Source organism: Rhinolophus sinicus, chromosome X (genome assembly GCF_036562045.2).
Source record: "Rhinolophus sinicus isolate RSC01 chromosome X, ASM3656204v1, whole genome shotgun sequence".
Classification (NCBI taxonomy): domain Eukaryota; kingdom Metazoa; phylum Chordata; class Mammalia; order Chiroptera; family Rhinolophidae; genus Rhinolophus; species Rhinolophus sinicus.
Genome location: NC_133768.1, coordinates 116,682,105 through 116,705,421, shown reverse-complemented (window position 1 = coordinate 116,705,421; position 23,317 = coordinate 116,682,105). Strand labels below are relative to the sequence as shown.

General features: G+C 41.2%; 1 protein-coding gene across 3 annotated transcripts in view; it reads left to right on the top strand.

The window, feature by feature from the left end:
• HDAC8 (histone deacetylase 8) overlaps positions 1–23,317 on the top strand; it is a 184,670-nt gene that overhangs the window by 122,646 nt on the left and 38,707 nt on the right. The window contains exon 10 of one of the 3 annotated variants that reach the window (XM_074323459.1): positions 15,035–15,085. The exons of the other annotated variants lie outside the window; for them this stretch is intronic. Coding sequence (XP_074179560.1) covers positions 15,035–15,070 — 36 coding nt within the window. The 3' untranslated portion in view covers positions 15,071–15,085. Of the gene's footprint in view, positions 1–15,034; positions 15,086–23,317 lie in introns of those variants that run through there. 3 annotated transcript variants of the gene reach the window in all.

The window sequence follows — 23,317 nt, the reverse complement described above, 5'->3', positions numbered from 1 at the left end:
CACTAGTAGCCACTGGGAATGAAAAAGTCAGTAGGAGATGGTCCCTGCCCTCAAGGAGCTTACAGTCTGATGGCAGAGACATATTTGTAATCAAATAATCACAGTGCATTCTGTTAAGTGGTAGAGGGGCTGTAGAAGCAGAATGCTGAACGTACACATAAGAAGTAGCAACAAACACTACTGAGGGAAATGAAAAAGGCTTCACAGAGAAAGTGACATTTGAATTGACTAGAAGGGTATATAAGTCTTTTTTCCAGTTGAAGAAAGGAAGTAAGGGCGTTCCTAGAAGAAGGAACCTGTTGTTATGTGATGATAATAATAGCTAGCGTGTGTTGGTTTTCAGGTACAAGTGCACTTGTGATAGGGCAGCATATGCCTGAATTACAGTGAAAGGTTCAGTATGGAGTGTGTACAGAAGCATATTGGGAAATGAGGCTAGAGGGAAAAGTTGGCATAAGATTCCAGAGGCAATAGGAGCCAGTAGAGATCTTTAAAGGAGGGAGTGACATGTACAGTTTGGGCACTGTGGCAGCTGCAGTGAGCTTGGCAGACAGATTATAGAACCATGGAGGTAATTACAGTGGTCCCATGAGAGATGAGCACTTGAACCAGCATGACGGCAGGGGGAACAGAGAAGAGGACATACCTGAAGTCAAAGTGACAGGGTTGGAAGTCTAGTTAGACACAGCGGAATGGGAGAAAGTAGAATCGGGAGATGACTCCAAGATTTCTAATGAGATACCATTACCTGGGACAGGGAACAGAAGAGGAGGAAAGGATTTAGGACAGAAGATCATGAGTTTATTTTAGGGCAATTGGCATTTGAGTCATCAGTATACAAGTAGAAAGGTCCAGGAAGCAAATGGATGTGTAAGTATGGTGTTCAGAAGAAAGCTCACCACTCACAGAGCCTAGAAGTTCGTCCATTCCCTAATAGCTGTATCTCCTCCTATGTATCCTGTTATGCTAACTGTATACTTGATTACCCTAAAAATGAGGGGTCCTCCTCAATGTCCAGCTTAAGTCCTTGTAGTGCCCTGTGAGACTCTGCGTAATCTGACTTCTATCACTTCTCTGTTGTCCAGCACACCGACCTACTTACTGTTCTTGGAAGGTACCAGGCACACTGCAACCTTAATGTTTTGCACTGGGTATTTTCTCTGCTTGGAATGCTTTTCCCCAGATGTTCACATAACTCCCTCGCCTCCTTCAAGTCTTTGCTCAGTTGCCACTTTTTCAATGAGACTTACCCTGACCACCATATTTAATACTACAGCTGCCATTCCGCCATCCCCAGCCATTTCCAATCACCGTTTGTCTATCTTTTTTCACCCATAGCACTAATCATCTGCAAATACGCTGTGTAATTTACTTCTTTATTATATTTATTGTTTTCTCAAGTCTGCCCCTCCTCTAGAATGTAGGCTTCCTGAGTGCAGGCGTTTTTCTCTCTTATTCACTCATAGATGGTCAGGCACCTAAAATACTGCTGGGAGCATGATAAGCACTCAGTATATATTCATATTTGTGAAATAAATGAATGAGAGTATAGGTTCCTGCATTCTCCCTCCTAAATTCCTGTCTGCTATGTACCGTTGTATCTTCAGAGCCAAATAGAAATACAGGGAGGGGAAACAGATATAAGAATGGTGAATTCAACTAAACTTTTTCAAAAGAATCAAAAGCAGTCCTTCCAAACTGTTGCAAAAAATAAACAAGAAGGGAAGACTTCCTAAGAATTCTATGAAGCCATTATTACTTCAGATTTCAGAACTTACTACAAAACTAACATAATCAAAACACTGTGGTATTAGCATAAGGATAAACATGTAGATCTATGGAATATAATTTAGAGTTCAGAAATAATCCCTTGTATTTATGGTCAATTGATTTTTGACAAGGGTGCCAAGACAATTCAGTAGGGGAAAGAATAGTCTTTTCAGAAATGGTGCTGAGACAACCGGTTATCCACATGCAAAGTTGGACATCTACCTTCACATAATATATAAAAATTAACTCAAAGTGCATCAAGACCTAAATGTAAGTGCTGAAACAATAAAGGTCATAGAAAGAAACATTGATATAAATCTTTATGACCTTGTATTAGGCAATGGTTTCTTATATATAACACCAACAACATAAACGACAAAATAAAAAAAATAGATAAATTGGACTTCATCAAAATTAATTTTTTTCTGCTACAAGAGATATCTTCAAGTAAATGGAAAGACAAAATGGGAGAAAATATTTGCAAATTTTATATCCAATGTGGGACTTGTATCTAGAATATATAAAGAACTCTTATAACTCAATATTAGAAGACAAATAATTCAATTTAAAAATATGCAAAAGATCTGAATAAACATTTCTCCAAAGAAGATTATATAAATGACCAAACAAGGACATGAAAAGATGTTCAATAACCTTAGTCCTTACAGAAATGCAAATCAAAACCACAATGAGATAGCACTTCACAGCCACTAGGATGGCTACAGTTAAAATGTCAGATAATAACAAGTGGACAAAGACGAGGAGAAATGGAACCCTCAGGCACTGCCCCTGGAAAATAGGCTTGTAGTTCCTCAAAAGCTTAAACGTTATAACTCAGCAATTCCACTCCTAGGTATACACCCAATGGAAACATATGCCCACACAAAAACTGATACACAAGTGTTCATAGCAGAATTATTCATATTAGCCAAAAAGCAGAGACAACCCAAGTGTCCATCAACTGATCAATATATAAATAAAAGGCAGTGTAGCCATACAATGGAACAGTATTTGACAATAAAGAGGAATGAGGCGCCTGACGTAAGGACCACATACTGTATGATTCCATTCATATGAAATATCCAGAATAGGCAAATCTATAGAGACAGAAAGTAGATTAGTGGTTGTGTAGGATAACATGAGGCGAGGGGATGAAGAATGACTGCTAATGAATACTGGTTTCTTTTAGGGGGAACAAAAATATTATAAAATTAGATTGTGGTGATGGTCACACAGCCCTGTGAATATACTAAATGACATTGAATTGTATGCTATGAATGGGTGAATTGTATGGTCTGCAGATTATATATCAATAAAGCTGTTTTTTCCCAAAGATAATGGTGGCTTGAACTATTGTGGTATCCATGTAGATTGTGAGAAAATGAATTTGTATATGTTTTGAAGGTAGAATGAGGTGGATTTTCTGATGTATTGTGTGTGGTGTGAGAGAAAGCAAGGACTCAAAAGATTTTGTTCTGAGCACCTGGAATGATGGAGTGAGCAACTGACACAGTGAATACTGGGGGGGGGGGCACAGTTTCTGGTAATAAATTAAAGAGTTCAGTTTGGACATGTTGCGTTGGAAATGTCAAGTAGGTTGAAGGAAAGAAAAAATACACACACACACACACCCTACAAATGATATATAATGATATTATAATTCCAGTGAGTTGAACTAGCATTGCAAACTTGGCTGTTAACATATGGATAGAATTTATAACCATGAAAATGGATGAGATCACCCAAGGAGTATGCATAGCTAGAGAAGAGGTCTAACAACAGGCCTCTGGGACAGTCCAACATTGAAATGTTGGGGATGACTAAGAACCAGCAAAGAGAGAATAATCAGTGAGAAAAGAGGAAACTGAAAGTGTGTGCTGTCCTGGAAGCCAAGTAAAGAAAGTGTTTTGAGGAGGAGGAGGGAGTGACCAATGTATGGTACTGAGAAATCATGGGTGATTTTGCCAAGAGCAGTTTTGGTGGCGCTAAATGGGAAAGTCTGGTTGGAGTACATTTGAGACAATGTAAGGAGATACGTCTCGTTTCTATACACCAGCAACAAGAATCAAAAATGCAATTTTTAAAAAGATACCATAGCAATAAAAATATAAGGTATCTATGAAGAGAATCTAACAAACATGCCAGAGACCCTTTATGAAAGAACTTGAAATGGAGAGCTATCCAGTTCACAGGTTAGGGTTACTTGATATTGTAAAGATAGTCTTTCTCCCTGAGTCAGTCATAGTGTAATTCCAGTCAAAATCCCAGCAGGGTTTTTCATGGAATTTGACAATCGAATTCTGAAATGTATGTGGGAATGCAAAGAAAAGCCAAGGCATTCTTGAAGAGCAGCAAGGTATCAGATACTAAGGTGTGTCACACAGCTACAGTACTTAAGAGCATAATGTTAGCACAGAGGTGTGATAAATAGGCCAATTGAACAGAATAGGAAAGTCAAAAATAGACCTCTACCTATTTGGAAATTTGATGTATGACAGGTAGCATTACAGATCGGTGGGGTAAAGGATGAACTCTAACAACTGATTTGGGGGGGATTGGTTATCCATAAAAGAATAATAAAACTAGATTCCTACCTCACGTCAAAAACAAAAATCCATTCTGAATATGTTAAGTATACTTTAAACTTTTGGAGGAAAATATCGTTCCAACGTTTTCAACTGGCAGTACCTCCACTCAGGGAACATTTAAAAAGACCAGGGGTGCCAAAAAAATGTATACAAGTGGATACTTTGGTCAACATTGCTCAAGCAGTAGTTGGCCATAATCAGAAGTGTTTGGATGCTGATGGGAACCACTTTGAGCACCTCTTGTCATTGCAGACGTCACACGTGACTTGTATTCATCTTTTGTTATTGGTATATATTGAGTATTACAATTTTTTTTTATTTTTTTTTTTAGTATTACAATTTTAATACAGTTTTTTCCTTTCTTAAAATTTGTATACATTTTTTGGCAGCTTCTGTATATAGGAGAGTTTGGGGTTGTTATAATGACAGGAAGAGTGCCAAAGGCATTTGGTACCCAGGGCCCAAGGATGGTAAGTGTCCTGCAGTGACAGCCAGCCCCATATAAAGAGTAATTGCCCAGCCCCAAATGCCAGTAACCTCCCACTCAAAAAGAAACATGGATATAGGAGAATTTCTCTGTGATCTTGGGATGGGGAGAATTTTTTTTTTAAAGAAACACAAAAAGCACCAACCATAAAGGCAAAATGTAATAAATTCACTTACATGAAAACAGTGCCTCTGGTCACCCAGAACACCATAAAGTGAAAAGACAAGGCACAGAGTGGGAGGACTCCTACCTGACAGTGTGTTAGTATTTGCAACATACAAACTTTATATAGCGATACATCCAAAGGAAAAATGGGCAAAAGATATGAACAAGCCTTTCACAGAAGAGGAAACCTGAAGCATGAGAAAATGCTCAACCTCATTAGTAATCAGGGAAATGCAAATCAAAAGCACAATGAGTGACCAAAAAACAGCAACACAAAATTCCACTTTAATCCACCAGATTGAAAAACTAGGTGTTGGTGAGGATATGGAAAACTTCCGCTGGGAGTGTATGTTGGGCAAGTAAGTGGGGAAACAATTTGGCATTATCTAACAAATTTGAAAATGTGCAGACCTTACAACTCATTGATGCCACTCCTAGAAACCAACCTTAAAAATTAAACATGGGCTAGTGTACTATAAAGGAAGTTCATAGCCCCCGAACTAGAAACAATAGACGTGCATCTATCACCTAGTCTTACACAAGGAAATGAATGAGCCACTGCTGCAGATAACCACATAAAAGGTTCTCAGACACAATTGCGACTAAAAACAAATTGTAGAAAGTTTTAGTATGATGCCAGTATTGAAAGTTCCAAAGCAAGCAGAATTAGAGTGTATATTGTAAGGGATACTAAAAAACATGTATGTGTAGGAAGATGGTACAGAAATGCAAGGGAGTGACTTTTAAATATTGACGATGGTGGGGGTTCTCTGGGAGAAAGACAGCTGTTGATTCTTACTATGCTCCCTAACTTATATAACTATTTTTCATGTAGAAATTGCACACAAACGTGATTTACGTCTGCTAAGCCTTTTGTATATATCAGTGGCATCATTCCTTTCAATGCAGAGTGGAGAAGAGTTGTCTCCTAAGTTTCAGGCTACGACCTGCCTTTGGAGATTCAGTTCTCCCTGGTCTCAGTCCTGTGGGCCATCCAGCCAAGAGCAGGCTGCAAATGGCAGGAATGAGCACTCCCTGTCTTAGGTCACTGGGCCTGCCAGCATCGCCACGGGGGAGCAACGGAGATAGCCAGGAGAAACACACAGACTGTGCCACGGCGGGTACACTTGGGGGTCTCTAAAGGTGGGGTGAGAGGGAGGAAGACAGCACTGGAATGCTTTCTAATGGCGTCCTCACTAGCTTATGTGACCCTGGGCAATTCACTTACCTTCTCCAGGCTCAGATCCCTCTCCTGTCCTCTTCAGGGTGGAACTAGTGCGCACTTGAGAGTCGCTTCCAGCCTGAACACCCCAGTATTCCGATCCTAAAAGTCCACTTGAGGGGAAGACAGTTTGCATGTTTACACTCCAGTGTCCAGGTTAGCGATTAGTAAGCCCCTGTCTGTCGATCAGAGCTGTAGCAGGTATTGGCGAGCGGCTGTCTGGTGGAGAAACAGAGCCACGTGTGCCTACAAACAAAGTCACATTTGCACAATTAACCTTAAGAATATAAACAGAAGTAGAAGCAAAACTGTCCTCAAGCCTTTGCAGCCGGTCCTCCCTCCTCCAGACTGCCTTTGCTTACAGCGGCTTCTATCTCTTTGCATGAAACCTTTCTGAGGCATTCTGTCTCATGTGCACATTTTAAGAGGAAAAAAAGAAAAGAAAAGCTATCTTTATCAGGTTTTCCCCATGTAGCCTCCCTTCCATCTATGGTTTTCCTCGGCTTTATAACAACTACTATCTCTACCAGGAGAGACGTGTATGGGCAAAAACGAGCTTGGTCGCTTGGGGTGTGAACTACGGGTTAAATTAAAGTGACAGCTGTCTATACAACTGGCCAGAATGAGGGGAAGGCCCAGCAGCATTTGTGCTTCTCACTGCCTGTCTCCCTTCCACCCCTCTGGCCACGGTGCTGAGCTGCTCTTAGAACTTTTTCTTTCCCTTCAACTATAGTTTTGTTTGTTTGTCTCAGCAGCACTTTTGAGGAACTGCTTTTGTAAAGGCAAAAGAGACAGTGTGCTACTCTGGGTGAGTCACTCTTCCTTAGTCAATGCTGCTGACAATCTCAGAGATTAACAAAGATTGCCAAGGGTGGCTGCAGTCCAGCACCCAAATGCTCACATAATTTCCCCCCTTTCCATTTTAGGGTGAAAATAATCAGGGACAAGAGGAGGAGGGGATTTATGTGAATAAATAAGACACTGTCTTACAGCCAAAGCGACATTCAGATTCTCAGCTGGCAGTGGAATTCTTGAGCCTGATCTGTAGTGAAAGCATGAGCAAACTGCTAAATGGAATGCAGAGGCGACCCGGGGCTTAATCTCTGTTCCAGTCAGTCTGCAGAAGAGCCTCAGAGCAGTACTATTCCTGGAAGGCCAAGCGCGCACCCACTCGCTGCCCCACCCCCAGCACGAGAAAGCCAGGGCCTCCATGACTGAGCCAGCAACCAGTTGCTCGGGTGAAATAGCCTATCTGGGAAAGGAGCACTCTGAAAGCGCTTTATAAACTGTAGAGTACTAGGGGACGTCAGGTGGCCCTGCCACTCACCCGTTTCTGATGTATACTCTACTCCTTCAGTTGTCTTTTCTCATTATTGGACAAAAACCACAGAATTTTGTGGTGAGAGGTCAGGCCCTGCATATAATCAATCATGCCCAAGTCCCAAGACATAGAAGCAGAAATTGGCCTTAATTCTGGATTTCCCAGTCTACACATGGAGAGCATTTGCCAGTCAACAGTGTTACAAAGACGTCATAGAATGGGCAAGAAATGACCCTCCGAAAGCTTTTGGTAGGGGGTAGCTTTAAAGCCTTTTCAAGGAAAAGCTCTCAGTTTCCACACGCTGTGATTACTTCTGCATCGAAGTAGAAGCCCTTGATTCCGATGTCACATATCAGATGACTCCTCAAAAGTGCTCTGAAGTGGCTGAGTCGCTGTATCCAGTGGTGGCTCTGCCCAGAGCGACTGGACGGTAAGATCAAAGAGCTCTGTAGGCTGGGACATCCTTGGGCACCTCACCCAGCCCCTACATTAAGTCAACAAAGGAATTTGAAATTTGCGATTAAATAAAAAACAAGAACTTCATCACTCCATTCACCCATCTGCCCATTGCTTATTTTGAGTATGTACTTAACAGCACTTTCCAGAACAGAGCAATCCCTACGTAGAGACAAAGATGGCTCTAATGCCAGGGCATGGCAGGGAGGCATGTTGCATTCCTTCCCTCCCCATCCTCCCTTTCCCAGGGCTCATCCAGCTGACAGGTGCCAGAAGGGAAGAAATGTTAGCAAATGTTACTTTCCAGCCCCAAAGAAGCTGTCACAAAAGGGAGACGGAACAAGGCAGCTCATAAAATCCTTCAAGTGAGGGAGGTAGCGAGACCTATCTAATTACACAAGATTAGAAACGGTTTAACTTGTTGAGAATGTGCTACATGTGAAATGAAACAAAATGACACCTCTGGCACCCTGTAATGATACTGTATAGGGAGGAAAGCACAAAGGGTTGGTTCACGCTATCAGTAACACCAGTTTTTCTCACCCTACATTTTTGACACATCTGGTTTTAATACGGTGGTCTAAGTGAAGTAAGTTAACTTTTCACCCACTGTTCTGGCCCTCCTTTGCTTCAGTGTACACTTCCATTTGTGTTGGCATTGCCCTTCTCTTACCCCTCCCCACGCTAACAAAGGTACAAGACGGTTATGCTCCGAGATTCTGCTTATCTCTGGGCTCTCGATTGTTTTACTGTTGAAATGGCACTAACTGATCTGAAAGCAAGGCTAGCCTTTGTTCCAGCTAAATTCAACAGATTTTAGCTTTCTCCTTCTACCTAATTTGTTAAACTACCAACAGAGAATAAGAACTCCCTACGTAATCAATGAGTCACTAAACATCCTGATTTTCCAAAGTTAGGGGGTGGTCATCTGAGCTACTGTTAACTAAAATATTCGGGGACTCTGATATCTGCGTAATTGACCATTTTGTGTCTGTGTTGGTGATTATATATCTGAAGGTCTGCGAGATGGGTGTATTTTGTAGTTTGTATTTCTTACAAACTACAAAGGGAGTTTTCTTGTCAGAACAAAAAAAGGGTTTTACTCCCCCATGAGCAGAGGAAGATAGGATTTTGCAACTGGCTATGATTAAAAGCCAGAGTTTAGATTTTGTTAGTGTTTTGATACAAAAATGGAAACATGTACTCTTTTTTTTTACCTTCTTGAGATTTGTGCCTCACAGGACTTTGGAAACAGCAAAATTTGTAACTCTAAGCTGACAGGAATTATGTACTGTGATTAGAAGGTACAATTTAAATTGTGCACGATCTTAACTCTTTCTAGGACCTTTCCCTGTGTTGTGAATTCTGTCTGGACTACAGATTATAGTTGGAAAGAGGGGGGCATGAATGGTCAGCCAGTCCTCCAAAAGGTGCAAAGTCTTTCAGGTGGCTTCTGGTGTATTTTTCTTCTGTCTGAAAGCAATCCAACAGGGCACTTCTGTAGCAAACGACTTAACCCTAAGAAGTGACTAATAACGGATGTTTCATGCCCTCTGGCAAGCCAGCAGAGGTGATGATTTGGGGCACAGTTACCATTCAGTGGCTGGAGCATCCCAAGGATTGCTGTGTATAGCCTCGACCTAAGAGAAGCACCATTTTCACTACCTTCAAAGTCAGCAAGCCTTCACTAAGCACATACTATGTTTCTACAATGTTCTCTGTAATTTGTTAATAGACTTCTTTTTCCAGGTGGTCAGGGAATTTCATCAATCATTTACTGACTACTGCTATACACAGGCATTATGCTGGGGATCCCAAGATAAATCAGAGGTCTTCCCTGACTTGCAGAGCTCAGAGTACAGTGTGAGAAAGAAGAAATTACAAAGGGGTGTCAGAGTAGAGTTTCCTTGCAAAGACCTCTGTGAGTGTACATAAAGGAATGATTAATTCTCTCAGGAGGGCATCAGAAGGGCTCACCAAGGAGATGATATTTGAGCCACATCCTAAAGGAAGGGTAGGATTTCACCAGGCAGACAGGAGAGGGGGCAAGAGCATTCCAAGCAGAGGGAACAGCATGTGCAAAGGCTCATTAAAGCATGGCGGGGAGTTCTTCTTACCATCACTTGTGCTAATGTTGAGTTGAGATTTTTTTCTCATGATTACACTGCCATTTTTAAACATAGGGCATGATATTTTAAGGCAATGACAAGAAAAGGCCTGATAGATTTGAAAGTTCTCCTTATTAAGCTGTGATGCTTATCTAGTGTCTTGCACACAGCAGGCCCTCAAGAAATGCTTGCTGAATGATGGCTCTCGTATCTCTTTCCATTTATAAATCACTACTCTATCAAAGATCTGCTTCCAAAGCAAAAGTCCTGCTTGTGACTTAGGGATGGCTGTCCACAGTTCTGCTCTCTGTCACCCCAGTCTCCTCTACTCTTGAGGCTGGTGTCCTAGGAACTTTACTGATACTGGCTAATATGGACAGGTATACCTCCCATTTTAAATGTTATGGTAGAACCTAAACATGATTGATCAAACCCTTTATATGGCAATAATAAAGATATGAGTTGTCTGCACTGAACGTAATGTGGTACTGCCTATTCTTTGTTATTGTTAAGAAAGAGAAGCTAAATTTTTATTATTTTTATAAATTATGTCATAACCTTTAGGGTAGTAATAAATTTGTGCCTTGAAAATCACCAAGAAATAGATGACAGAAAATGTGGTTAGACGTAAAACCATTTGCAAATGATATGCAAGTACACTTGTAATCCTTTTACTGGGTGTCTGGATCCAGTCTTTGGGGAAAATCCCACCAGGGAATCTTGTCTCATTGTGAATCTGAAATATATCAGAAATAAACTTCTTCAGTTCCAAACCTTAGCAGCTATGTGACTGGCTCTTTCAGGCCTAATCTAGAGGCCACAATAGCAGGCCACAGAATGTACTCTTTCAGCCTCTGCACTGCAGTGGGTGAATTCTTTCCACGGCAGTTATTGTGTGCCTCCTGGAGCCAGGCACAGTGCTAGGTTCTAAGAATACAGAAGTAAAGAAGAGCTATGTCCCTGCCCCCATGCCACCCTCAGCCTAGTGAAAGGGCTCATGATCTCTCCTGGGTCATGGTCCCTGTTGAGGATCTGATTCTAACTGGCCTTACATTACTGAAATGTTAAGGTAGCAGCTTTCTGTTGCCCCAAGGAAAGGCAAGAACTTTTGTCCCTGATAAATGGAGTCTTGTGAAACCCAGTGTAGGAGGTTATTTTTTTCTAGACGTTAACCTTTATCCTCTTTTGGCGCCTGTAGCACGGTAGAGAGATTAGGGGCTTTTGAGCCAAACCGTTTGGAATTCTGACCCTATAACTCGCAGTGGGACTTTGGGTAATTGACCTGGTCTCTGATAAGCTCAGTTTCCTCAGCCTAAAACAGTGGTCGTCATGCGCACTTTGCAGGGTGGCTTGCCTGTGAGGACTGAAGGAGTCAATGTGTATGAAGCACCTCGCACAATCAGTGTTCATAAGTGAGAAAGCGAGATTTTAAACCCAGGTCTTTCTGATTTGGAAACCCAGTCTCTGCTTCCTCACAAAGGCTCGGAAAATACTGGAGTATATTTAAGTCTCAGCAAAACTCCATAAGGAAGGGACGCAACAGCACAGCTGAAGAAACAAATGGACGGAAAGAGAGAAATATGCTAATTTGTTTAGAGACACTTGGGACTTCTGTGACAAAGTTGACACCGAGTCCAGAGTCTCAGCATCCGTTTCTCGCTTTGAACACTCAGCATCTCCCTGTGCAGTTGCATTCACTCCTCCTGTAAGCATTCATTGACTACCACTGTGTGCCTAAGCGTTTACTGACTACCACTGTGTGCCCACCTTGGCTGTATGTGTTTCTGGTGATTTAGGAGACATGATCCATGCCTTCTAGGCACTTACAGCCTAGAGAGGAGGCAGAAGCTATACCCAACAAACAATTAGAGAAGAATGACACAAGACAGTGTATAACCAAGGACTGGTAGTAGGCAAAAGTAAGGGCCGCCATAACACAATACCACAGGCTGGGGGGCTTAAACAGCACAAAATGATTTTCTCACAGTTCTGGAGGCTGGTTGTCCTAGATCAAGCAAGGTCCATCAGCTTCAGTTCCTGCTTAAGAGCTCTCTTCCTGGCCTGAAGACAGCCACTTTCTTTCTGCGTCCTCACATGGCCTTCCTTCGGTAGTTCCCTGGGGGGCGGGGGGTGTAAAGCAAGCTCTGATGTCCAGTCCTATAACGACGCTAATCCTGTGGGATCAGGGCCCCACCCTTATGTCCTTATTTAACCTTAATAACTTCCTTATTCTAAGTACAGTCACACGGGGGTTAGGGATTCAACATAGGAATTTGAGGACACAATTCAGTCCATAGCAGTGTATCTGTTTATGTGTGTGTTTAATCAGTCTAGCATTTTTTTAGACAATAGATTAGACAGGTACACCTGTGGCACTAGGGTAACAGTTAGGAGGCTGTTGTGGTAGTCTAGATCCCAAATGCATTTTGGAAGTAGAACTAACAAGGCATGTTGCTGGGTTAGATGTAGACATTAGAGACAGGGAAGTGTCAGGGAGGACCTCAGGGTTCTTTCTTGGGCAACTAGGTGAATGATTGATGGATAAAGGGAACACTGGAGGAGGAGGACTGGCTTGGGAATCGGGGTATCAGTGCAGTTCCTCTTCCTCCAAGCTCCAACTTCCATCTCATCTGTCTGTGAAGTCCTCCCTGGCCACCCCTCCCATCCAGAGTTAGTCACTTCTTTCCCTGAGATCCTGTAGTACCTGACATGTATTGTTATCTGACTCCTTATCACATTGCACTGTAATTCATTTACTCATCTCCCCAACTAAACTGCATGCAAGGGCAAAAACTGTCCAATACCTCTGTCCATCCGCAATTCCTGCCACAGTGTTGGGAAACAAGTAGGTCCTCAGATATAATGATGATGACATCAAACTTTCAGAGTGATTACTATGTGCCCAGTACTGAGCTAAGTGCTTGAGAGGCATCTACTCATCTGTATCCTCAACAATTGCATTATTATCCCCATTTCACAGATGGCTTGCCCAAGCTGGTATAATGAGTAAGTGGCAGAGCCAGGATTCGGACCCAGACAGGCCAGCTCTGGAGTCCCAGCTCTTCACCACTTTACTACACAGGCTCCCAGTGATTTTTGCTGCTCAGATGATTAGTGTTGCCCTTCAGACTCTTTCCCGTAGGGCAGCATTCATCTCTTCCCACCCTACTGTTTCCCGGTCTGTGATTCACTTAGAGCTTGGGAGCTGCTTTCATGACTCCAGGGAGCAGGGAGATTCCTCTGCCAAATCCATCCTTCCGTCTGGCCTGCTGCTTAAGTACCAGGTACCTGCTTTGTGTCTCTCCTCCCAGTCTCAGTCTTCTACCCTTCATGGCTGCCAGCTCCTCCCTGCTCAGTCTTTTGTAGTGTAGGGACCAGGCTTAGCTAACTCCTGCGAACTCCAGTTCACACACAGGCTCAAATTGACTGCGTGCCCTGTAATGCCCCCAACTGAGCCCATCTCACTTGGCTCCGCCTGATGTTTTGTTTTGTTTAGTTTTGTTTTTTAAGGGGGGCTGGAGTTTTCGGTTTTGATTCCCTGCTATTCTACTCTGAGCAAGCACCCACCCCCAGACTAACAGAGCAAATAAGAAGGAAGGTGACCGGTGGGGTAACAACCGTGCCATGGTGTTCATTACCCTACTTTGCATTCCCTCAGTGTTTTGGTTTTGTGCTGTTTTATTTAGATTTTGAGAGTTTTTAGAAAGGTAACTGATATATGGTAAAAGCATGGTTCCTAGAGCCAGATACACCCACCACTTCCCCTGTGTGACCCAGGGGAAGTCATTTAACCTCTCTGTACCTCAATTTCCTCATCCATAAAATGGAGCTAATGTGCTGCCTACTTGATACGGTACTTGTAAGGATGTAATGAGTCAACCTATGCAACACTTGGAACTCTACCTGGTGCGTACAGTAGCAGAGGAAAAGATAACAAATGCACATATCCCCACTATTCAAAATTGAAATTGGTGAAGATTTGACCTTAGCTTTATGTCTTTTGTTAAAAATCAATTGTCATAGATAAGTTAAACATTTTGTGACCCTCACCCCCAGTGCTATACTGTCCCCACCTCTGCAAAGGCATCCAACATCATGAAATGATGTGTATCTTTCCAGTCCATTTTCACAGTAATGACAAACAAGATTTGATATGGAGATGGGGGTGCATGGTTTCTTTTTTGTTAATCTACCCAAATGGTACCAGAATGTACAATATCATCTTGCAACCTGCTGTTTCATTCAATGTGTTTTTTCAGCTCTATCCATTTAGATCCAGTTTAGTCCATTTAAGAGCACTATAGTATCTCATGGTGTGGATATCCCATGTTTTCGTTATCCATTCACATCGGTCATTTTGCACTTGTGTCTTTGGGCATGTGCGCAGAACAGCATGGCCTGGGGTCACATCCCAAGCTGGTGACTCTCAGCAATTCTTTATGCCACAGTTTCCCAATCTGTAAAATGAACAGAACTGTACATACCTCCTGGGGTTGTTGTGTGCATGAAATGGGCTCAGGCAGTTAAAATGCTTTCGTGACTAAAACATGGTAAGTTACTAATGGTTTTTACTATATTTATCATACATTTCTCCCTCAAATATGAGAGTACACCTTTTTTAAAGTATAGATACGTGAATAAAAATATACTAGAGGGATATTCATCAAAATGTTAACTGGTGTTAGAAATATGAGTGATTTTTTTCCCTGTGTTTTTTATATCTTCCAAGTTTTCTACAAATGAAATGTGTTATCTTTGTAATTAGAAAACAAAATCACAGTAAATGCAATTTTTAATGGAAAGGAATGTAAAGGAATTGAGTTGTTACTTATTATTTTTAAAAATTTATTTTCTGGTGAATGGGGGCACTGCAAAAATAGTGAATGAGGTCTTAAGAAGTGGCTTACTTCCACACAGCAAAGGAAACCATCAACAAAACAAAAAGGCAACTAGTCGAATGGGAGAAGATATTTGCAAATGATATTTCCAATAAGAGGTTAATATCCAAAATGTATAAAGAACTCATACGTCTGAACAGCAAAAAACAAACAACCTGATTTTGAAAATGGGCAGAGGACCTGAACAGACATTTTTTCCAAGGAAGACATAGTATATGGCCAACAAGTATATTAAAAGATGCTCAACATCACTAATCATCAGAGGAATGCAAATAAAAACCACAATGAGATATCACCTTACTCTTGTCAGAATGGCTGTCATCAATAAATCAACAAACAACAAGTGTTGGTGAGGGTGTGGAGAAAAGGGGATCCTTGTGCACTGTCGGTGGGAGTACACAATGGTGCAACCACTATGGAAGTCAGTGTGGAGATTCCTCAAAAAGTTAAAAACAGAACTACCTTAAACCCAGCAATTCCACTTGTGGGTATTTACCCGAAGAAACCCAAAACACTAATTTGGAACATGTTCATTGCAGCATTATTCACAATAGCAAAGATATGGAAGCCATCCACATAACCATCAACAGATGAATGGATAAAGAAGTAGTATATATACACAATGGAATGTTAATCAGCCATAGAAAAGGATGAAATCTTGCAATTTGCGACAACATGGATGGACCTTGACGGTATTATGCTAAATGAAATAAGTCAGATGGAAAAGGACAAAAACTGTGATTTTATCCATATGTGGGATATAACAGAAAGAGGCAACAAACAAACTAACAAAACAAACTCATAGATACAGATAACGCAATGGTGTTTACTAGAGGTGAAAGGGGTGGAGGAGGACAAAATGGGTACAGGGGGTCAATCAAATATGGTGACAAATGGAAACTAGACTTTTTTGGTGGTGAGCACGCAATAGAGTACACAGATGTTGAATTATAATGTGTGTGTTTTTTTAAGTAGCATTATAAGAGTTTCGAAAGAATAGAAATTCTTACCGGTAGAGAACTCGTTAGCTCTACTACACTGTGACAGGATCCCCAAGATCATTTGGTTAAAATAAAAGCACAAGTACAGGACGCTGTGTCGAGCATGTTATCTTGCTGTGTTAAAGTTATATTTTTAGGCTCGAGAGAGTCACAAAAATGCTGGTAAGGGAACTGGGTGTCTAGGGCATGGCAGAGTTTCATTATTTCACTAAATACCCCTTTCAGCCTTTCAAATTTTGTACTGTATGCATCTTTTACTTTCTCAAATTTTTAAAAATAAAACACTTTTAAACTCACTTATGCTAGAATTTAATGGACTTATTGTAGTTATTGTCAATATCTCCCCAAATGCCTTAATCTGGCTTCCAAAGTTAGGGGAAAGAGGCTGGAACAGGGCCCTGCCTTGCCCTGGCATCTGGCTCCAGAACCTGCTATGCTGCTGCCCCACCCCCAGGGCAAAAGGGTGCAAAGTTATTGCAGGAGCGCATAACAGCCTGAGTAGAGGAGTGGGTGCATGTGTGCGTTGGTCTGTGTGCAACTACCAACAATTCTTTAAAAAATGTCAGGTGGAGTATGGTATGAGATGTAGCTAGAGAGCTGTGTTTGGGCCAGGCTATGGAGCCAATGTTTTTCAGTCATGCTAAGTAGCTTAGACCCTCCTATCCAAGATACGCTGTCACTAAAGGTCTTACAGTAAGGGAGTAGAAAGATCCAGTGTGTATTCTTGAGAGTTTATGTGGGCTGCTGTACAAAGGATGACCTGGAGAGCTAGGAAGAGCAGCTCAGAAGCTGTTAAGAGATGATAAATGTCTGAATTGAAAGTGTGAGCTAGGATTTGAACCCAGGCCTGCCTGACTCCAAAGATCAAACATTATTTCTCCATACAACACACTGTCTGCAGAAATGAACGACTGAGTTCCTTTGTACCACTTTCCTCACACTAACACTGGAAGTACTATCAGCAGGAATATGTCCTCATTTACATAGAAACAAAAAGGAAACGGCCACCTGTTAATAAATCATTGCATTCACAAATGCACTTCCTTGTAAAAGAGGAAACCTCAAAATCCATGCTGTCATCTTTCTGGTTTTCATTAAGTCCTCTTGCTTACAACATCAAAGGGAAACAGGAAGTTTGCATCCATCCTTGTTCTTGAAATATTTTCCTTAACTATTATTATAAATCACCCTGTATAGTCTATATTTCAGGTATTGAAACTTTTAAAGCAGTGTATCATCCATGAATTCCCAATTTAAAAAAAAAAAGAATATGAAGAACACTAACTTTGTAATTAAAGTATTTTAATCTTTGATGATTCAGAAGGCAATTTGCAAATCCAGGGTGTCTTGGGGTCAGTGTTAAGAACATCATTATCATATGTTCCTAATAGAAAGGGCAGGGTTTATTCATGCTGTATCTATCATCAGGACCTAGTACATAGCAGACTTTCAAGGACTGAAGTGGGTGGGTGAATGAATGGTAGAGGACTTGTAGCAGTAGACAGGACGCACTCTCCTGACTCTATAGCTTTCCCAGCACCACCTTCTTTCTCCTATAAGTAGAGTATAGAATAGCAAGGCTGGCAAGAACGATCTGTAGGATCTTTGGGTTGGGGAGAGGGAAGAATACAATTCGCTCATTTAAAGTGTGCAACTCAGTGGTATTTAATATATTCACAGAGTTGTGCAATCATTACCACTTTCTAATTCCAGAACATTTTTGTACCCCTAAAAGAAATTCCATGCCCACTAGCAGTGAATCTCATTCCTCTCCCCCCAACCCTAGTGACAACTAATCTAGTTTCTGTATCTGTAGACTTGTCTATTCTGGACATTTCATCTGAGTGGAGTTCTACAATATATGCTCTTTTATCAGTCGCTTCTTTTACTTAGCATAATGTTTTCAAGGGTCATCACACTGTAGCATCTATCAGTACTTCATTCCTTTTTATTACCGTATAGGAGCTTTCTGAGCCAGTGATTTGTGGTTTAGGTTATCATAGCATTTCCTACATTTTGGACAACCAAAGGAACTCATCTGAAACTGAAGAGAAGCCAGCATGAATACAGCCCAGAATGAATGAGATTATGTCCATCCTCATCCTTGGCAGTGGCATAGTTGTGCTGAGCCAAAGATCTGTCTTAATAGGATGGCGGGCCCAAGTTATGTACTGTGACCTCCTGCTGGCACTGGACTAGCCTAGGAAGGGCTCGTGGGTGCTGGTATAATGGGATGAGGCAAGGGCCTCATAGTTTGTGTTTCTGGCTTGGGCAGAGCTTGGGTGCAATTCCTCGTCTTCAGACATCTGAGGAAAGTATGTCGGGGATCTCTTGGTTCCATTTGTTCTGTTTGCCAGTGAGCAGAGTACACTGCACTGTGCAGACAGGTTAGACAGTTTATTGTAGGCTGATGAAAGCAGATTAAAAAACCATCAGCTTGGTGGGAAACTAGCTCAGAATCCAATCCAAATGTCAGATGAAATATTTACACAGCCAGGAGATAAACCAAGGGAAACAGTGTGCCCTTTGTGTGTGCCTCTGAGTGTGCAGGCACACACAGAGCTGCTGACCATTTGTCAACTTCCAAGATTTATTCTGCTGCTTCTGGCAAGGGACAGCCTAATGATTTAATAGCTTGTCAACACCTACACAGAGAAACAAGGACTGGCACTTCCTCATTTCTTATTTTCTTTGCTTTAAATAGGAATTCCTATTCTAAGTCACTGGAACCTGGAAATCAGACTGTCAGGTTTCTCTTGACTTGAGTGCACAGTTCCTGAATTTGAGCATGATGGATGTTATAACTTTCCTGTTATACAAACACAGGGTTGCTACCCTTTCAGAAGAATCCATTGAGTTCATGTCCTAAAGCCTGAGTGTTTGCTTCAGACCATTGCCCGTGAGCCAATTTCAAATGGAGTGAAACTGTTTTGTTTCTGTCCCATGAACCTCTTGTGTTGAATGCCTGTTTGATCAATCCACTGCCTAATTGCCACATTTACATTTGAGATGGAGAACTTGTTTAGAGGATTTAGTAGGGAAGAAGACTGAACTTCTTGTGCAGAGTATTATTCTCCAGGCATACTTGGGCAGTTGGAAGTTTCCTGAAAGCTGTGGCCATGTCCTCTTCAGCTCAGCAACCCCCCCAGTGCCTAGTACAGCATCTGGCATACAGTCACCTTACTTGATTGATTTTCAGACAATTTGACCATGATCGAGTGAATGGAGTGACAGCTTAACCAGAAGGTTACATTTTACATTAGAATAATACTTTGGGTACACTGAGTCTGTATCCCAAAGAGAGGCAGTATAATGAAGTGGTATAGAGCTTTACTTCTCAAACTTAATAGGCTTGTTAAATGCAAACACTGATTCAGTAAGTTTCATGTGGGGCCTGAGATTGTGACTTTCTTGCAAGCTCCCATTGAAACAATACTGCCAGCCCAGGGACCACACTTTGAGTAGCAAGGATCTAGAGCTATGTTGTCCAATATGGTAGCCACTAGCACTTGGATTGTGGCTAGTCTAAATTGAGATGTGCTGTAAGTGTAAAATACACATCACATTTCAAAGACAACGTAAGAAAAAAATGTAACATCTCTCAATAATTTTATATTGATTACATGTTAAATTGATAATCTTTTTAATATATTGGGTTAAATGAAATACATCCTTAAAATTAATTTCACTTGTTCCTTTTTACTTTTCTAATGTGGCGACTCAAAAACCTTTAAATTACGTGTGTAGCTCATATTATATTTCTACTAACCATCACTAGTCTAGAGCAGCAGTTGGAAAACTTTTCCAGTAAAGGGCCAACTAATAAATATTTTAGGTTTTTCAGGCCATGTGATCTCTGTCTGACTATGCATAAAAGCAGTCATGGACAATACATAAATGAATGAGCACGGTTGGGTTTCAATAAAACTTTATCAAAACACGTAAGGTGGTGGCCTCACATACCAACAGCCCACAATCGTGGTGAAAACCAGTGGCCTAGCAGCCACCTGAGGGGGCTGAATACTGTTGTAGCTCCTTCCAGGCCTCATTCCCAGAGAATTATTTTTTCACTTGTCTGGTGGTTCCCTGGAAGACCCCACTTACAAGGCTTTCTTTATTAGACCTGAGTCAACAGCTCATTCAATGTGAAAAACTTTTTCCCTGGGGCACTTGTCAAAAACAATTAGAAGCAAATGATTAATTTCACAGCTGTCTGAGGCAGTAGATAACAGTTGAGGCAAACATTAGGCTATCGAAAAAACTAAAAGGAAAAGCTAAGGAATGAGATATCCATAGGGTCTTTGAAAAGCTCCAAAATGTTCCTGGGAATCTAGAAGGGCACATGCATGCAAAGGGTTGTGTTCATGCCTAGGGCTACGCGCATGCTCGTGAAAGACCTGAGAAAGACCTAAACTCTCATCTCTGGCTGACCTTCAAGCTTCGCACAAATGAAGTGCTAAGACAGTTATCAACTTCCTGGCTGAACATTGAGGGTATGCCCCAACATCCACACAAAACCTCTTGACAAAGACTTGGAGACTTACTGGTTCCAGGCATTAGGAACATCTCTATCCAACCATTAGCTGATCACTAATCTAACCAAGTAGAGATTTCAGTGGCCACACATGACAAAGAATACAGACTTTAATAAATTAATTTGGAAAAGTCACTAAACAAATAAACACCACAAGAAACAACAAACCTTGGGGAGGGGGAGAATCTGATTTCCAGAACTACCAAATCATATCATTTAAAATGTCCACTTTTCAACAAAAATTACAAGATATGCATGAAACAAGAAAGTATTGCCAATACACCAGAGACATTAATCAATATAAGCTGTCCCCGAGGATGTCTAGATGTTGGATTTACTAGACAAAATCTTTAAATCAGCTGTTTTAAATAATATACAAAGAATTAAAGGAAAGTATGATAAAAAAAAATCTGACCAAATAAACAATATCAATAAAGAGACAAAAATTATAAAATTAAAAACAAATACAAATTCTGTAGTAGAAAAGTACAATAATTGAAATGAAAAATTCACTAGAGGCGCTCAACAGAAGATTTGAGCAGGCAGAAAAAAGAATCAGCAAACTTAAAAACAGGTCAATTGATATTATCCAGTCTGAGATGCAGAAAGTAAAAATAATGAAGAAAAATGAACAGTGCTTCAGAGACCTGTGTGACACTATCAAGTGTGCCAACGTATGCATAATGGGAGTCCCAGAAGGAGAGGAGAGGAGCGAGCGAGCGAGCGAGCGAGAGAGAGAGAGAGAGAGAGAGAGAGAGAGAAAGGTGAAAAAAGAATATATGATGAAATAATGGCCCCAAATTTACCAAATTTGATGAAAGACATTGGTCTATACATCCAAGAAGCTCAAAGTAAAATCAATTCGGAGATCCACACTGAGAATCATCCTAAACTTCCAGAAGGCAAGGACAAGGAGAGAACATGAAAGCAGTAAGAGAATATGTATCATATACAAGGAATCCTCAATAAGATTAACAGTTGACTTCTGATCAGAAACCATGGGGGCCAGATATTCAAAGTGCTGAAAGAAAAAAAAATCAACCAAGAATTTTATATCTGGCAAAACTATTAATCAAAACTGAAAGGGAAACTGAGACATTCACAAATAAACACTGAGGATTTACTGCTACGGAAGAAATACTGAAGGGACTCCTAAGGCTGAAATGAAAGGACACTAGACAGTAATTTGAATCTATATGAAGAAATAAAGACCACCAATAAGAGTCGCTACATAGGTAAATATAAAAGTGCATCAGGGGGCGGCCAGATGGCTCAGTTGGTTTAGAGCGTGAGCTCTGAACAACAGGGTTGCCAGTTCGATTCCCACATGGGCCAATGAGCTGCACCCTCCACAACTAGATTGAAGACAACGAGCTGCCGCTGAGCTTCTGGAGGGGCGGCTGGATGGCTCAGTTGATTAGAGTGGGAGCTCTCAACAACAAAGTTGCTGGTTCAATCCTGCATGGGATGGTGGGTTGCACCCCCTGCAACTGAAGATTGAAAACAGTGACTGGACTTGGAGCTGTTGGGTCCTGGAGAAACACACTGTTCCCCAATATGCCCCAATAAAAAAAAAATTTTAAGAAAAGTACATCAGGAAATTGTAACTGTTATAAATAAATAGTATACTGAATGCTTAGAATAGCACCGGGCATGAAGTAAGCACTTACAAGCATTTGCTCTTATTTCAGAACATTTTAAGAGTTTAGCCATTCAAGTGTTTGTTAAGGGATCAAAATATTCAGAACTTAAACCAGACCCTTTGCCAGATGTGTGACTCTTCCTTTCATTTGGCATCATTTCAATATTACTGTATCTCAGGCAATAGGGAGGAGAGGGTGAGAGATGGGGGAATGGCTGGTCGGTGGAGCACAGAGACCCAAAGTCAACAAATACTGTTGGAAAAATGGCACTGATAGTCTTGTTTGATGCACACTCTTAAATAGCCAACAGGTTAAAGAAGATGCCACAAAGAAAGTTAAAAAAGACTTTGAGATGGATGAAAACCAAAGCAAAACATGCCAAAGCTTGTTGAATGCCATGAAAGTAGTGCTTAGAGGGAAATTTGTGTCTGTAAATGCCTATATTAAAAAAGAAGAAAGATCAAAAATCAATAACCTAATCTTCCACCTAAGGAACTAGAAGAAGAAAGTAAACTACACCCAAAGCAAACAGAAAAGAGGAAATACAGGCACACCTCGGAGATACTGCGGGTTCAGTTCCAGACCACTGCAATAAAGTGAATATCATAATAAAGCAAGTCACACAAGTTTTTTGGTTTCCCAGTATAAACGTTATGTTTATACTATACTGTAGTCTATTATGTGTGCAATAGCATTATGTTTAAAAAAAAAAAAGCAATGTACACACCTTAATTTAAAAATCCTTTTTTGTAAAAATGCTGACCATGATCTAAGCCTTCAGCAAGTCGTAATCTTCTTGCTGGTGGAGGGTCCGCCTTGATGCTGATGGCTGCTGACCGATCAGGGCAGTGGTTGCTGAAGGCTGGGGTGGCTGGGGCAGTTTCTTATGCTCGATTGACTCTTCTTTTCATGAATGACATCTCGGTAGCATGTGACGCTGTCTGATAGTATTTTACCCACAGCAGAACTCTCAAAAGTGGAGTCAGTTCTCTCAAACCCTGCCACTGCTTTATCAACTAAGTGTATGTAATCTTCTCAATCCTTTGTTGTCATTTCAACAGTCTTCACAGCATCTTCACCAGGAGTAGCTTCCATCTCAAGAAACCACTTTCTTTGCTCATCCG